This window comes from Panthera onca, chromosome E2 (assembly GCF_046562875.1).
Source record: "Panthera onca isolate mPanOnc1 chromosome E2, mPanOnc1 haplotype 2, whole genome shotgun sequence".
NCBI lineage: Eukaryota > Metazoa > Chordata > Mammalia > Carnivora > Felidae > Panthera > Panthera onca.
The window spans coordinates 54254922-54271104 of NC_138353.1; the positions used below are offsets into that span (position 1 = coordinate 54254922).

General features: G+C 46.9%; 1 protein-coding gene and 1 long non-coding RNA gene across 2 annotated transcripts; one reads left to right on the forward strand and one right to left on the reverse strand.

Annotated features, from left to right (window-relative positions):
• Positions 1 to 540: 540 nt before the first annotated feature.
• On the forward strand, positions 541 to 15764 carry ATMIN (ATM interactor). The gene is made up of 4 exons (XM_060650055.2): positions 541 to 910; positions 10204 to 10329; positions 11111 to 11310; positions 11972 to 15764. Exons 1-4 carry the CDS (start codon positions 578 to 580, stop codon positions 13782 to 13784), a joined length of 2472 nt encoding a protein of 823 aa, XP_060506038.2. The 5' UTR covers positions 541 to 577; the 3' UTR covers positions 13785 to 15764.
• Positions 9596 to 11975, reverse strand: LOC145713234 (uncharacterized). The gene is made up of 2 exons (XR_014136280.1): positions 11773 to 11975; positions 9596 to 11548 (listed from the first exon to the last, which is right to left on the reverse strand). It is a non-coding gene; the product is annotated as an uncharacterized LOC145713234 (long non-coding RNA).
• Positions 15765 to 16183: the final 419 nt, after the last annotated feature.

Below are 16183 nucleotides of genomic sequence, written 5' to 3' on the forward strand. Positions count from 1 at the left end.
ACAGTAATCAAATTTCAGCGCTTAAGATACAGGCATATAAATCCACCCTCTCTTAAAATGATTAACTCAGTTATTAGCAATTAATTTGTATAATGTGACCTATGGCTAGTTACTTCTCTGAAAATTGGGGGAAAGCTTATAGTACATACCCGCTACACCTATTGCGAGGACAAAATGAGATACAAAATGTCTAGCGCATGGTAAGTCCTCAGCAGACAATAGATGTAATTAACATACTATTGGCTAATATTTGGGTTGTTTCTAATCTTTGGGAAATAAAGTTCCTGAACATACTATACTGATTTGTCTTCCATACAATTATTGCCCAAGGTTAAGTTTCTGGGAAGGTGAAGAACCAGTAAGTGGGACCAACCCCTTCGATGCGTTCGCAAGGGACCCCGGTGAAATTTTGTAACCCTCCGGCCTCAGCCGACCCGCGCTCCACGGCCCGCAGGGGGCGCCGCGGCCGTCCCGGCCCCGCCGGATGCTAATGAGGCTGGAGGCCCCGCCCCCTGCCGGAAGTGGCTGCGGCGGGAGGCGGGGCCTGCTGGTGAGGCCCTTCTGCCGTGCGGCAGCCATGGCGGCCTCTGAGGCGGCGGCGGCGGCGGGGTCCGCGGCTCTGGCCTCGGGCGCCCCGACCGTCCCGACGGCCGCGAGGGGAGCCGCCGCCGCCGCCTCGGGCCCGTGGGGGCCTCCCGGGCGAGTGAAGGGCAGCCGGCCGCGACCCGCGGCGGCGAGGCAGCAGCCCGCGGGTCCGGCGCCTCCGGCCCGGGAGCTGATCCAGCCGTCGGTGAGCGAGCTGTCCCGGGCCGTGCGGACCAACATCCTGTGCACCGTGCGCGGCTGCGGCAAGATCCTGCCCAACAGCCCGGCGCTCAACATGCACCTGGTCAAGAGCCACCGCCTGCAGGTGAGCCCGCCGCGGAACGACGCCTCCCAGGGCCTGGCGCTCGGGGGCTCGGGCGCGCAGGGCGGCGCGGCCGGCGGCGGGGATTGCGGTGTGTGTGTGCGCGCGCGCGCGTGTGTGCGCAGCCCGGCCGGCGGGGTGTGTGTGTGTATGTGTGTGTGTGTGCGCGCGCGCGCAGCCGGGCCGGCGGGCATCCAGCCCTAGAACGGGCCAAACCGGCCAGGGAGTCCCGGCGGGGCAGAGTGGGAGCTAGCACGCAGGAACGCGCAGTCGGAAAACACTGTGTCATGTGGCTCTGCTGCCGGGCTCGGACGTGCCGGGACTCCCGGCCTCGGGCTTGGCGGCCCGGCCCCTGGACCCCTGCACCTCGGTGGTCCTCCGCAACTTCGTGAGGCCCGGACCGTCATCCCCAGCCTCTTGATGAGAAACAGGTTGCGCAGCCGGACGAGAGCTGGGATTTAAACCCCGTCTCTGCTTCGAAAGCCCGAGTTCTTTCCACCACACCCACAATGCCTCCCTGGGGCCTTCGGGTTCTGCCCGGTGTTTAGGAGGGAGCTGCAGATTTGCCTCGAGGCACCGCCAGTTACGAGTTTCACGGTATTGGTAGAATCACGGTATTGGGTTGGCTCTGCACCGAGACCTAAGGGAAATTTCTCCCCGCAGATCTTCTTTAAGAGGGGACCCGTACGTCAACATGACAGTAGTCTGAACATCGCCTCCACCGTCTGTAAAATGGGGCAGTGCGTTTTAACCTTTAGTGCACGTCTGCGGAAAATTTATGGGAAATCCAGATGTCCGGCCGCACCCTAGGCCTTTCAAGTTATAATTTCTCAGTCACTACAGTAGGAAGTTTCTTCCCACCACCTCTCGCTCACTTCGTTCCGTGCCAACAGCGACATAGTTACACAGCATGACACTCAAAGCAAAGTTTGGTGAATATGTAGCTTTTGATGGTCTGGATTCACTCGGGAGTAAGTTTGAATTACCTGGCGTGTTGCACGTCCCTGTCTGTCTGTCCTTCAGGTGCATCGTCCTTGGAAACTTCCTTAGAGTCGGGCCTCTGATGAGAATTGAATGAGCAGCAGGTTTGAGGCTATAGTCCCTAGTCGGGCAGACGTGTGGCCCAGGAGAGGCAATCCCCGTCTAGCCACCATCGTTTTCCTGGGAAGATGGGGGAGCCCAGTCGGGAAAAGTGGGTGGACCCTGGAGGCCCTCAGAATAGCTTGGGGTTTCTTCCAGGACCTGAGGGTAGTGACTCTTCAGTGGTCTTTGGGAGTGGTCCTCAGTCCTGTGTTTTCTCTTTCGCACGAAATTTTACCGAAATCCTTCCTTGTCTTCGTATTTTCACTTCAGTGGGTGAACTGTGTATTGCTAGGAATTCTGCGTCAGCTTGGTTCCCTGAGCTCGTATAGGACAGCCGTCACCCGCCGTTAGAGTCATGTCCTCAGCGATCGACAGCCGAGACGCATTACGTCTGGAGTACAAGAGAAGCCACCGGTCCGACCAGGACCCTCCCGTGTTGGCCTGAATATCACTCTAACAAGCACTTGTCAACAGTTTTATTGTTCTTTTCTCTGGAATTGCTGTCTGCAGCTCTCTACTTCTCTAGACTTGGTGAAGCATAAAGGGCATTTACTCTCCAGGACTAGTTTGATAGCATATAACAGGTTTATTTCTAATTATGTTTTTAAAACACGTGACGTTTAGGAATTCTGAAGATACCAGTGCATACACAAAACATACCAACACATATGTGATGTATAACACAATGTACAAAATACAAAATATAACAGGCTTAAGGAGTATGTTTGAGGCACATACAGATTTTGATAGTCAAATCTCTACTTGGATTTGTCAAAGCAGCCGTATCTTCCCTTGCTGCTTCTGCTGCGTGAGGTCATTCTCCCACTTGCAAGGCACTTTTCGGATGTCTCTTGTCTGAAGACAGCACAGTGAACTCAAGATCCCTTTCCAAACTAGAAATGTTGAAGGGAAAAATGGTCTCTGCTGAGTTTCCTTCCTAGGTCACGAGGGACACCCGTTTCAGCAGGAATTAAAGAAATCTCACCCAGAACCATCTCTCCCGCCCCGCCCCCTCATCAAAGAGGCTCACTCTGCTGCCTTGTTCCGCCTTTCTAACCATAGCACCCAGCAACCTCCGAGCATCTGCTGTACCGGGGGAAAGGGGTTCGTTCTCTCACGAAGGCAACCTGTAGGACAGAACAGCCGCATCTGGACGAGGGTGCCCCAGCCCCAGTGTGGTGAATCTTACCCTTGCTCTGCATCCTGAGTAGAAGAAGGCTCTTGAGTTCAAACATCACTCTTGACGCTTGTCAGAGTATTAGAAGGAGGGAGGGAGGAGGGGAGGCCCGGGGACGGGAGCTGACTGGGAGATCCCTGTGGTTTTGAAAGCCATTTGGAGAGACCCCAGTATCCGTCAAGTGCATGTGCCTACTTTCCGCCCTAAGGGTGGTCTGAGTGTATCCGCTTGGTGGGCTTGCATAATAGTCCGTGGAAAGTTTCCTTCACGTTCTCTTGGTTACAGCTACTTGCATAATTCTAGTTCTTTCTTAGTGTTTTTTTTTTTTTTCTAGATTTTGATAATCTTTTATTCCCTTCCCCATCTGTTGCTGTATGGTTCTTATTTTCTTTTACAATTTCTTCACAAGATACCCTGCACTCAACCAAATAACTCCCTTCTTAATGTAAATAATTAACGAGTGCTTCTGAAGGGTGATGGGTAAGGATGGGGACTGATGCAAGGACGTGCTGCTTTTTGGTGTTATGTGAGTTCTTACGACCTATGTCTATATTCCATCTGCTGGAAGAAATTGGAAATACCCTGTCCAGCCTTGCCTACAGGGTTATCCTTGGGAAATGAAAGCTGGGGCTTTGAGGGAAAGGAAGAGTAGTAAATGGGCATTTCTCAATTGTTAGAGATTCTTTTATTCCTTGTGTTTGAAAGCAGTGAAGGGGACAGGAGGGCCCTTGAAGATTTTCTTGCCCAGCAGCATTTATATTTTTAAAGCATGGCTTCAAGGATTTTGTATTATGTTCAGTGCAAGATTTGCTTTGAATGATTTGCCAGGAAGGTGTTTTTGTTTTTGTTTTTGTTTTTGTTTTTGTTTTTGTTTTAAAGCAAAGGGAAGGAAAGGTTCCAAGTTGCTCTATAGACTATACTGTACAAAGACTTCCAATTTTAAGTTTACAATAGGAAGACAAGAGAGCAAACTAATTGTTTCCTTGGATGCTTTCTTTGAAGGCAGTGAGGTGCTAGAATACTTTTGCCTCTTTTTCCCAATTTTTGCCACTATTTTTAGTCATTTCCTTTTATCCTTTCTCCTTAAAGTGTTTCCTTCCTCCTCCTTTTCTCTTCTTCTGTTTGTTTACTTTTTTCCGCCTTATTTTTTGATTGTTTCATCTCAAAGTTTTTCTTTTTTCAAATTCTTTACGTAAAGTGTTTCATAAACATTTTTCAAATTTTTTTTTTTTTTTTTTTTTTTACTTTCAAATACTTTGTATGTAACATTTACCCAAAAAAGGAAGAACACAAAAAAGATAAATCACAAAGAGTCTGGTGAATTTTGTTCTTGAACGTATATAGAGAATGCCAGAACAAAACGTCACTTTGTCACTGCAGTTCACGTGGTATTGTGCCATCACCATTTCTCATCTTCTCCATTCTCATCTCAGCCTTCCTACCCTTTGAGCTTTCTGTCTCCGGCTGGAATGGGAAGAAAGCCCAGGAGCTGGGGGGAGAGGTGGCGATGGGGAGGGTTGAGGGGTTGGCCCTCAGAAAGCAGGAAAGTGAACAGTATCACGTTGTTGCTGTGCCTGTAAAAAGGCATTGGGGGTTCCAGGTATCCTGGTGCGGCTCTCTGTAGTGTTTCATCCTGGTGCATGATACAGATTTGGCTTAGATGGCCTCTTGAACAGAGTCAGTATAACGCTCCAGGTTTTTCTGGACCGTTTACTCCGTTCAAAGCATTCTCACATGCAACAGAACATACAAAAACATTCCTCCCCTTGAAAAGTTTGGAAGATTTTAAGTAGCCGCTGTGGACAAGACGGGTAAAAAGCAGAAAGAGGTAAATGACAGAAGAGAGAGGTAATGCAAAGCTATATAGTAAGGGACTTTGAATGTCTCAAGTGAGAGAAATTCAGACTCGGGAAGATTTGGGTGTCGCTAGAAATGTCGGAGTGAGGTAATGACATAATCAGAGCTGTAGTGTAGAAAAATGAATCTGGCAAACTGAATGAAAAAGAGATTGAGGTTCTAGAAGTTGGTTGGGAGGTCAATGATAAAAGTGCAAACCGCGAGTCAGGACGACATCAACTAATGGTGATGGCAGCGAGAAAGGAAAGGGAGGGAGATGGTAGAAAACCTGTCAAGAAAAGTAATTGCCAACACTTGGAAGCAACCCAGATGCTTCCTAGTCGGTGAGTGGAAAATGAACTGTGGAACCTCCAGAGGATGGCGTATTCTTCAGCACTAAAAAGAAGTGAGCGATCCAGCTGTGAAAAGACATGGAGGAAATTTAGATACACGTGTAGACTAAACAAAAGAAGCCAATCCGAGAAGGCTGCATTACCGTATCATTCCCACCATACAACATTCTTGAAGAGGGCAAATAAGATTAGTGGTCGTCAGGATGGGTTTAAGGGGAAGAGGGTTGGGGCCTCTGGACAGGTCAGGGGGTTGAGCGTCTGATTCTTGATTTCAGCCCAAGTCACCATCCCAGGGTTGGGGGACCAAGCCTCGCATTAGGCTCTGCACTGAGCATGGAGCCTGCTTAAGATTCTCTCTCTCTCTCTCTCTCTCTCTCTCTGTCTCTGTCTCTCTGTCTCTGTGTCTCTGTCTCTTTCTTTCTCGCTCTCTTTCTGTCTCTTTCCCTCTGCCCCTCTCCCCCACTCACTACCTCTCTAAAAAAATGAATAAATTTTAAAAGTGGGGAGAGAGTTATCAATAAGTGTAGCACAGAGGATTTTTAGGGCAGTGAAAATACTCTGTGAGAACGTAACAGTGGATACATGTCATTACACATTTGTCAAAAGCCGTAGAATATACAACAGCAAGAATGAATTCTAATATAAACTCTGGATTTTAGGTAATAATAATAATAGGTCATTGTAGGTTCACTGATTGTGATAAATGTACCACTCTGATGGGGGAATAATAGTTAATAGTGGAACAGACTGTACGTGTTTGGGGAGGTAGGGGTAGCTGAAAACTCGTGCTTTCTACTCCGTTTTGCTGTGAACCTGAAACTTGTCTAAAAAATAAGTTCATTAATTTTTTAAAAAGTGAACAGGAATATGAGAACATGATTGGGAGTTTGAAAAGGGATAATAAAAGGATTGCTAAGCAGAATTGAGTATGGATTAGAAGTGAGCATGAATTTTGTAGTGACCCTGCAGGCAGTTTTGTGGAACGTTGGACAGCCTGAGCATTGGAAGGGACCATCTTCCTGGCATATCACTAAGAGGAATTTGATGATGGTCAGGTGAATGAAGGATTTTTGAGTCTTCCTAATATTCTCCCCACATTTCGTTTTCTTTTGCTGATAACACTAGGTGGAAAAAATATAAGTTAATTGAAAGTATGCCGTTAAAAACACAAAACAAAACACTAGATGAATTGGTGAATAGGATGAGTTTGGTGATGAGAGATGACATCAGTTGTCATTAAAGCTGCCAGATGCCAGTGTTCTAACAAAAGAGCCTTTCAGTCATACTTTCACAAGTACAATATTTAATGTAAAGTACTTGTTTAGATTAGGTCATTGGCATTAAGTTGGCAAAAACCGAAAGAAGAAACAAAACTCTCCACAGCAAATAACTCAGCAATAATAACTAATTGATCATGTGATAAGCACTATTCTAAACCCTATTATGCCTACTTTACAGATAAGGAAACCTTCATTTTCTCAAGGTCACAGGAAAGTGACAAGGTAGAGAATTCAAACCATGGCAGTCAATATTCCAGAACCTGTGGGCTTAACCACGACACCCAAGGTTCTTAAGCTAGGTTGCACTTTGGGATCATATGGGAAGATTTAAAAACCAAATATGGATCCCTGGGTGCCTGGGTGGCTCAGTCGGTTGAGCATTTGACTCTTGATTTCGGCTCAGGTCACGATCCCAGGGTTGTAGGATCGAGCCCCACATCAGGCTCCATGCTCCTCACAGAGCCTGCTTAAGTTCTCTCTTTTCCTCCCTCCCCCTTCCCTGCCCCCGCTTGCCTGCACACAGTCTCTCTCTCATGAATGAATGAATGAATGAATGAATGAATGAATGAATGAATGAAGTAAAACATTAGATAGGTAGGTAGATAGATCCCTAATCTGCATCCCAAACTAATTATATAAGAATACCTGGAGTTGGAACCAGGCAGAAATACTTTTTTGAATCTCGTGATTTTTCAGAGGCCCCCCCAGGGTTGAAAACCTGTCCTACCCTGGACTGCCTTTCTAAAAATGCTCTGCATTTAGCATGCACTTGCTCTCTTCTTTAAGCATTAAGGCAATAGGAGGTGGTGTACAAACTAGTTTCTGCCCTTAAGAAATTTAGTTGGGGAGGGGCGCCTGGGTCACGTGGTCTGTTAAGCTTCTGACTCTTAATCCCTGCTCAGGTCACAATCTCACAGTTGTTGAGTTCAAGCCCCAAGTCAGGCTCTGCGTTTACATTGTGGAGCCTGCTTGGGATTCTCTCTCTCCCTGTCCCTCTCTGCCCCTCCCCTGCTGTCTCTCAAAAAATAAACTATAAAAAAAGAGAGAAATTTAGTTAGGGAGACAGGAACTCTAGGAGAAAAGGATGGTATTTAAGATAGCTTAAGTTAGTTACTATCTTGGAATTCAAACAAGAAATAGGTCCCTAGATCTGGGTGGTAAGCAGAACAAGGGAATGTTATTTACTGAGAATGTGATCTGGCCTAGGCTTTATGCTAATCTAGTACAAGATAATCCTGAGAGTTAACTATAGTATCTGTCTTAAAAATGAGTAAACCGGTTCAGAGAGGTTAAATCCCCTGTCCAAGGCCACGCCCCTAATTGCTGGTAAAAATGGTACACAGGGCTTTCAATGCCAAATGGCTTTTTCTACCATTGCATCCTGCCTGAAGGGAGCCAGGGGGATATGGGACAAACTGGGCCTTCATAGAAAGTGCAGTTGGAAGTGAGAATAATACGAGTCTGTACGAGTCTGAGTAGGGTGGTGGATGAAAAGGGAGCAGAAAAAGACACGTCTGTAATTGGAGATTGGAGGTATAACACACCTATAGGTGAGAGATACAGACAAGTTTTTGGAATATCAAGTCTGCTACCAAATTAGAAAACAAAGGAAAACTATTTAAGGGACCATTTAACCCAAATGCATATGAATGTCTAGACAGTACAGTAGGATTATAAAAGGATGGACCAGTGTGGAAGACCTGGAGAACGAATTGAATTTAATATGGAAAGATAAATTATGTTATTGATAAATAAAAAAAAAAAAAAAAAATAGCTTCTTTTCTCCTCTCAATGAGTGGACACAGACTCAACAAGATCAACATGCTCCTCTTGGGATCCACCGGGAAGGCAAAGAGGAGTCTTAGCCACCTGGTTATTCATTCCTCCCTTCTCCCGAAATGTGGATGGGAGAGAAGGAAGTGGACATGTTCCACAAGTATGAGTCCTTTCTCATCAGAACACTAGATAAGCAGAGTATCTGTGTGCTACAGCAGCACGTGAGGCCCAAGTGAATGAGGACTTCGACCACGTCCACTTTGACCTCAGTCTGTAGTTTTTAAGTGATTAAGTTCTTCTTTCCAGCTTATCTCTTCACCCGGGCACAAGACCCAGCAGGCATAGCATCCCAAGATGGAGACCCTAGCAACAGGGACCGCCTTCACACCAGTAAGACCCCCACGTGACTGACCCCAGGACAGTGATCAACCTGACCTTCACTGCCCACCCGCACGTACCTTTGTCTCACATTTTCCTTACATAAACCTGGAAGTATTTTCAGCACTTTGGAGACAGTCTTTGAGACACTAGTCCACTGTCTTCCCAGTTCTGGCCTCACTGAAATAAATCCCTTTCTGGTTTCTCCACCACTTGGCTCTCTGCCTGTGGATTTTGTTAGTGGCAAGTGGCCCGACCTGATCTCTTTGGGACCCCCAGAGCCAGGTGCTCTTGTACCCATGAGTCCTGTTGTTTCCAGTGACCTATAGAGAGGTCCTTCCCCACCCCTCACCCCCCTACCCCCACCACTGCCACCACCATCCCCTTCCTTTAGGGCCAGACGGGAATTACACTGGAGGTCATGGGTACCTTACCCCTGTGGTATGTGGGCTCATCAAGGGCACCGAGACAGAACGCTTCAATTTAAATGAAGTCACCCGTTATTTTAAACTCCCAGCCAAAAAGTTAATCACGTACTTAATAACAAAGGATTATTAGGACGACATGATGTATATAAAGTGCTTAGAACGGTGCCTGACACAGTAACAAAAGCTCTAATAGTACAGATGATTAAAATGGTTATTAAATTTCACACATAGTACAGTGCCTGTGTTCACGCTGTTGTATAAAAAGTTGTGTCAACTAGCTTCAGCTACTTCAGGGGGCAGCGTGATGACCCGAGAAAGTCAGGATGCTGTCGGGAAGGCCTAGACCACAATCAAAGGAGGTTTTTTTCAGGGGCTCCCACTAATTGAGGGTGGGATGAAAGGGAAGGGAAGAATTAGGGATGATACCAAAATCTTGAGCCTCAGAAACTGTGAATATACACTTACGAACAGAGAGCCTGGCTTTAAGGAGAGAGATTTTGAGTTTAGAAGGAAGAGTTCTAAAGGAACGGATAGAAGGTTTTTAAACAACATAGGTTTTTTGTTTTGAAAATTTTTAACAGGGGCAGCTGGGTGGTTCAGTAGGTTAAGCATCCAAATCTTGATTTCAGCTCAGGTCATGATCTCACGGTTCTGTTCATGGGATCGAGCTATACATTAGGCTTAGTACTGACAGCTCGGAGCCTGCTTGGGATTCTCTCTCGTTCTCTCCCAAAATAAATAAACTTAAGGAAAAAAATTAACAGATTTATTGAGCTACAGTTTCTTCACCGTGTACTTATTTTAAGTGAATAATCTAGTTACTTAGTAGATTCACATGGTTGTGCCACAAGCACCACGATCCAATTTAGAGCGTTATTAACCCTTAAAAGATCCCCAAGAAAAAGTCATTTTTTGTTTCTGCTCCCAGCCAGTTCTATTGGGTTTTTTTGAAAATAAGCGCTCAAAGTAACTTTTTCTTTTGCAGGATGGCATAGTAAATCCAACAATAAGAAAAGATTTGAAAACCGTACCGAAATTCTACTGTTGTCCAATTGAAGGATGCCCCAGAGGCCCTGACAGACCATTTTCTCAATTTTCTCTCGTAAAACAGGTATTTTACTTGTCTTAATGTACTTCTCTGAGGATGAGGCACAGGTGACGTAAACCTAGCGTGCAATCCAATCTCTTTCCAAATGTAACTGGAGAACTCTGGGAGAGAGCTGCTTGTGGGAATAGCCGGCTGCCCAAGAGTCTCCCTGGCGGGGAAAGCGTGAGTGGGGGTACCACGAGTGGAGGAGACATAGCTTGTTGTGGAGGTGAAGATGTCCGGGAGTGGGTTTGGAGGAGAGACCAGAAGACTGCTTCCTCAGCAAATGAGAAATGTGTGTCCAGCTGTCTCGTGTGACCCCGGGTGCCTCTGAGGCCAGAGGCGCAAAGGCACGTAGGAAACGGTCTCCTGAGGGAGCACGTAGCCGCGGAGGTCAGGCAGAGAGTTCCAGCAGCAGCCACCTTAGGTAGGGGGCCCGGCGAGTGGGGACAGAGGTGCCTTAGGACTGGCAGAGCCTGGCGGCTGCGAGCCTTCCCCCAGCATCTGCTGGAGGGTCCCGAGGAACGCGTGGCGGACCCCCCCCCCCGCCTGCGACACTCGTCTGGAACCCCTAAACGGTGGTCCCAGGAAGTTTTTGCCAAACCGTCTCCCGCTTTTCCCAGAGCAGGAGTGACTAGGAGAAGAGGCGCGTGACAGACCGCAGCCTTCCCGCTTCTCCGTTCTCCTGGCGCAGACCGGCTGCGGTCTGTCCTGTGAGGTCAGCGCTAATTCGGGCGTGCGGGTCGCATCTGGAATGCTTTGAGCGCTTGCGGTTGCCCACTCTCCCCCCCTGTGTTCTCCCCAGCACTTTATGAAAATGCACGCCGAAAAGAAGCATAAGTGTGGTAAGTGCAGCAACTCCTACGGCACCGAGTGGGACTTGAAAAGGCACGCCGAGGATTGTGGCAAGACCTTCCAGTGCACGTGCGGCTGTCCCTACGCCAGCAGGACCGCCTTACAGTCCCACATCTACCGAACTGGCCACGAGATCCCTGCAGAGCACAGGTAAAGGGGAAGGAGTGCCGGTCCGCAAGTCAGTGGCTGTGGGAAGAGTTTCAGGTGAAACTTCTGGAGAGCCGCTGTCGTGGGCAGAGAGGAGGAAGGACGGAGACAAGACGTGATGTGGAAGAAGGGAACTTTCGGGAGAGCAGAGCTTTTCGGCAGGACTAGGAAAGGATCCGCACCCGCCTAACCCGGTTCTTCCTTATTCCTTCCCGGTTAAAAATATCCACTTCCAGCATTTCTATCAGAGGGATGTTAGAGTGTTGAGTTCAGTTTTACCATAAAACTGTACCTCATTTTAAAGGTCAGCTTTATATTTGGAGTAATAGCTTCCTACTTTAGGAACAGTAAAGGTTGCATTATATAATCTGTTCGCTTCCTTATGCTTCCAGAGCTAAGCTAAGCTGAGTTCTGGTACTTGGACGTATACCCAAAAAAGGAGGCGCTTTCTCCTTCCCTACTCACGTGTTTCTCTGCCCGCCATCACAGCAGGCCGAGTTCTCAGAGAGTCGCGGAGGGAGGTCTCCTCTTCACCCGGTGAAGTCTGACCTCTGCCGTGGGTGTGGGGGGCAGTGTTTGGAAGCAGCTGAGGAGACGGCCCCCGGGTTGAAGACAGCTGCAGCTTACGCTCATTTTTCTCTTTTCACTCTGTCATTGCTTTCAGGGACCCACCTAGTAAGAAAAGGAAAATGGAAAACTGCCTGCACAGCCAGAAGCTGTCCGGTAAGACCAGCGAGTCACTGAGCAGTCAGCCAGCTCCAAGACCAGACACTCAAGAACTAGAAACTTCAGAAATAAAACTAGTCACTACTTTTGAAGACTCTTGCAACTCTAATGCCGGAAAGCAGACTCTTACGACACCTCCAAGATGCCCTCAGAAGTTGCTTTTACCCAAGCCCAGAGTGGCTCTGGTGAAACTTCCTGTTCTGCAGTTTTCTCCCACGCCTGTCTTTGTGCCTACAGCCGACTCCTCGGCCCAGCCCGTGGTGTTGGGCGTGGATCATCAGGGTTCCGCCCCGGGCGCTGTGCACATACTGCCCTTGTCGGTCGGAACCCTGATCCTCGGCCTAGATTCAGAGGCTGGCTGTCTCAAGGAGAGCCTCCCTCTTTCAAAAATCGTGAATCCTGTTGCTCTGGAGCCAGTTAGTACAGGTGTTCAGGTGAACTTGGGTAAGAGCCTGTCTAATCCTTTACAAGAACTAGGAAACACATGTCAGAAGAATGGCATTTCTTCAATCAACGTGCAGACGGACCTGTCTTACGCCACACAGCACTTCATACCTTCCTCCCAGTGGGCCGGCCCTGATTCCTCCGTATCTTCCTGTTCTCAAACGGATTTGACGTTTGGTTCCCAAGTCTCCCTTCCCATTAGTGTTCACACTCAGACATTCTTACCCGGTTCTAAGGTAACCTCTTCCATAGCCGCTCAGACTGACACGTTCGCAGATGCCTGTTACCAGCCAGGTGGGATCTCCAGAGAAACCCAGACCAGCGGGATGCAGAGTCTGACAGATGGCCGAGTCCAGATGGACCAAGCTGTAATGTGTGGAGACATTTTTGAGAGCGTCCATTCGTCCTACGGTGTTTCCACAGACAATATCATAAGCAGCAGCCTAGTAGCAGGGACTGTCACTCATGGTTTGTTACCTCAGAACCACCCTAAGACTTTAAATCAAGATATTGAGAAATCTGCACCGATTATAAACTTCGGCGCACAGCACAGTATGCTTCCTTCACAGAACATGACGGATAATCAGACCCAGACGATGGATTTATTAAGTGATTTAGAAAACATCTTGTCAAGTAACCTGCCTGGTCAGACACTGGACAATCGTAGTCTTTTGTCTGACCCGAATACTGGACCTGACACCCAGCTCCCATCTGGCCCAGCCCAGAATCCCGCAATCGATTTTGATATCGAGGAGTTCTTTTCCGCCTCAAATATCCAAACTCAAACTGAAGAGAGTGAGCTTAACACCATGACCACTGAGCCGGTCTTGGAATCTCTGGACATAGAGACCCAAACTGACTTCTTCCTTGCGGACACCTCTGCCCAGTCCTATAGCTGTAGGGGAAATTCGAACTTCTTAGGCCTCGAAATGTTTGACACGCAGACACAGACAGACCTAAACTTCTTCTTAGACAGTAGCCCCCATCTGCCTCTGGGAAGTATTCTGAAACACTCCAGCTTTTCCATGAGTACGGATTCGTCTGACACAGAGACCCAGACCGAAGGAATGTCCGCTGCTAAAAGCATACCTGCCGTAGAGAGTAAAGTTCAGTTGAACAGCACAGAAACACAGACCATGAATTCTGGCTTTGAGACCCTGGGCAGTTTGTTCTTCACCAGCAACGAAACGCAGACCGCCATGGACGACTTTCTTCTGGCCGATTTGGCCTGGAACACAATGGAATCTCAGTTCAGCTCTGTAGAAACCCAGACGTGTGCGGAACCACACACGGTCTCCAACTTCTAAACGTGAAGTCTGTGCGCGGGTCGGCCTTTACAGTTTCCTTCCGGGTTCAGCGAATGGAGGGTAGGACGACAGTGTTAACGCCGTTGAATGTAGTTCCTGATGCGTTTACTTGGGTCCTTGGAGGTTCTTTGCCTTTTGTACTTGTAAACATGAAATTTGTGTATAAATGTGAGTGTATTATAAAGCGTAAGATGTTGATCTAAAAATGATTGTTTCTGTGTTGCCTCCATTTGCCCTCTCACAGTTAGTTGTCTCATCTTAAAAGAACAAGAGTGTCTCACACCTGTAAAACCCATCTAGCACTTAGCTGAAGCCAAGCTTACCAGGTCCTAGGGTACAGACTTTTCAAATCCGCAAAACATTTCAGTTGAAATGTGACTCGCTTGACTTAAATTGCACCTAAAATATCTGACGGTGTTGGAGAGAAGTTCCTGTTTCCTGAGAGTATATCTAAAGAACTCGGACGCCACGCAGCAGATTTGGGCACGAGTGCTTAGGTGGCGTGGGGCTCCTGCCGCCTGCAGCTTCGTCGGCTTTGACCTCTCCCTTTTTTTCTGACTTGGAGACGAAGGAAAACTACAGCCAGCTTTAGCTTTTGAGACCGTCTTCAAGTAACCAATGCTTATTCTTCCTCCACACGAACCAGGAGTGATCCCAACGTAAGTGTACCGTACTTGCCTCACAAGATGCGTTTCTGAACAATTACTGCTTCAAGAAGTAGCGGCCAGCCCTCAGTGTAAATAGAGATCCTTCTGGTCTAAGTGACCGTCCGTCATCCCAGCCGCGGAAACGCCGCGTTGTGGAATCGTGCCCAGTTAGCTCATCCTGGAGTGTGCCCTGTGAACACCCCTGCTGCTCTCCCCAGTAGGCGAGGGGGGGCGCTCCAGAGCTGCTTCTCAAAGTGGACCCATAGGCTGGATCTGAGTTGTGTCTAAATGTTAAGAAAAACAATAATGGAGAGCGAAGAGGCCATTCCCCCCTAAATCTCCGTACTTTGTGTAAGCTTGAATAGGGCAAGAGTGCAATCAATTATTCTCAAGTGAATCTTCATCCACCTCTCATCTTTTCCTGGAGTAAGGAAAGACATTGGCCCAGCAAGGGTAGTATTTGTGCCTTGAGGATAAGAAGTACGTAACAGATCCACCCGCACTATGGGATTCCACATTTTGTTGCTTTATTTAGACAGCAATACCAGTCTTCAAAGAAGATGAAGACCAACTACTTCAGTAATCAAGAACATCCACGTTTTTAGTTGGGAGCATGGCCAGATACGCTCTGGAGGTTCTCTCTCTTCAGGAAATCAGGAATTCTTGGTTGTTGGCCAACTTTCAGTCAAGGAAAAATCGGTGCAGCCCCTAAGTTTTCTAAGTTTATTTAAAAAAAAAAAAAAAAAAAAGTTCCTTCTGTGGCACATGCTTATGCTGCTGAAGACTAAACCCTCAAAATAAAACCTAAGGAGTAGACTAATAACTCATTAAATGGATGATATTAGTATTAATTCCTGTCCCATAGAATAGTTGGTAGTGAATCAATAACTTATCCAGGACGGATGAACCTAACCTGATAGATAAAAGTTTGCTGTGGTCACAGTGGCCTATGAATATGGGTTTCAAAACAGACATAAAGCCTTAACTTAGAATTTCATTATGTTTTAGAACTGTCACTGCCTTAATGTTCAAACATTTATTTAAGTTCTCCTAGTCAGGGAGAAATGCATGTTCGTTTATGGCTTTTTGTAAATACAAATGCAGTGATGTTTGGCTTTAAACAAAAATGTGTTTTGTTTTGTTTTGTTTTGTTTTGTCTGTGTGGAAATGTTTGTTAATTCAGCCAGTAGAGTTACTTACAGAAAATTGGAGCATGTCGTAGATCTTCATGTAAAGTAAGAACTGTTTCCCTCCCAAACCTTAGTTACCTGAATTGTCCTATGATTATTCGTAAAAAATGAAATCCTGTGATTAAAGAGAAGTGAGAATTCTACCTTTTTTTTTTTTTTTGTGAATTCTTTGACATACGCATAATGTGACCTATTTTGTTGCCTTGACATTTCACAGACCCCTTAGCTTCCGATAGTCACAGGATCAAATGGTTGTGCCTAGTTATGTTCATTACTGTTTTACCTTTGTTAGCGACAATATACTAATTTTCCTCGTAGAAAATGAAAAGACAATCCATTACCAAACTTTCTATTATGATGTAGAGTTTTTATTTGAGAAAAGCTATATACCTTAGGATTTCATTTGTTGGAGAATTTTGAAGGGAATTACCCCCAATTCATGCATTTGCCAATTCATGACCGTTTTATTTACTTTTTTTAAATGTTTATTTTTGAAAGCATGCAAATGAGGGAGGGGCGGGGACAGAGGATCCGAAGCGGGCTCTTTGCTGACAGCAGAAAG

Excerpts from the sequence above, each read along its gene's own strand:
- ATMIN (XM_060650055.2), top strand. The coding sequence starts at position 578 with ATGGCGGCCTCTGAGGCGGCGGCGGCGGCGGGGTCCGCGGCTCTGGCC. Across the intron at positions 911-10,203 it reads TCAAGAGCCACCGCCTGCAG|GATGGCATAGTAAATCCAAC; the intron begins GTGAGCCCGCCG and ends TTTCTTTTGCAG. Across the intron at positions 11,311-11,971 it reads GAGATCCCTGCAGAGCACAG|GGACCCACCTAGTAAGAAAA; the intron begins GTAAAGGGGAAG and ends CATTGCTTTCAG.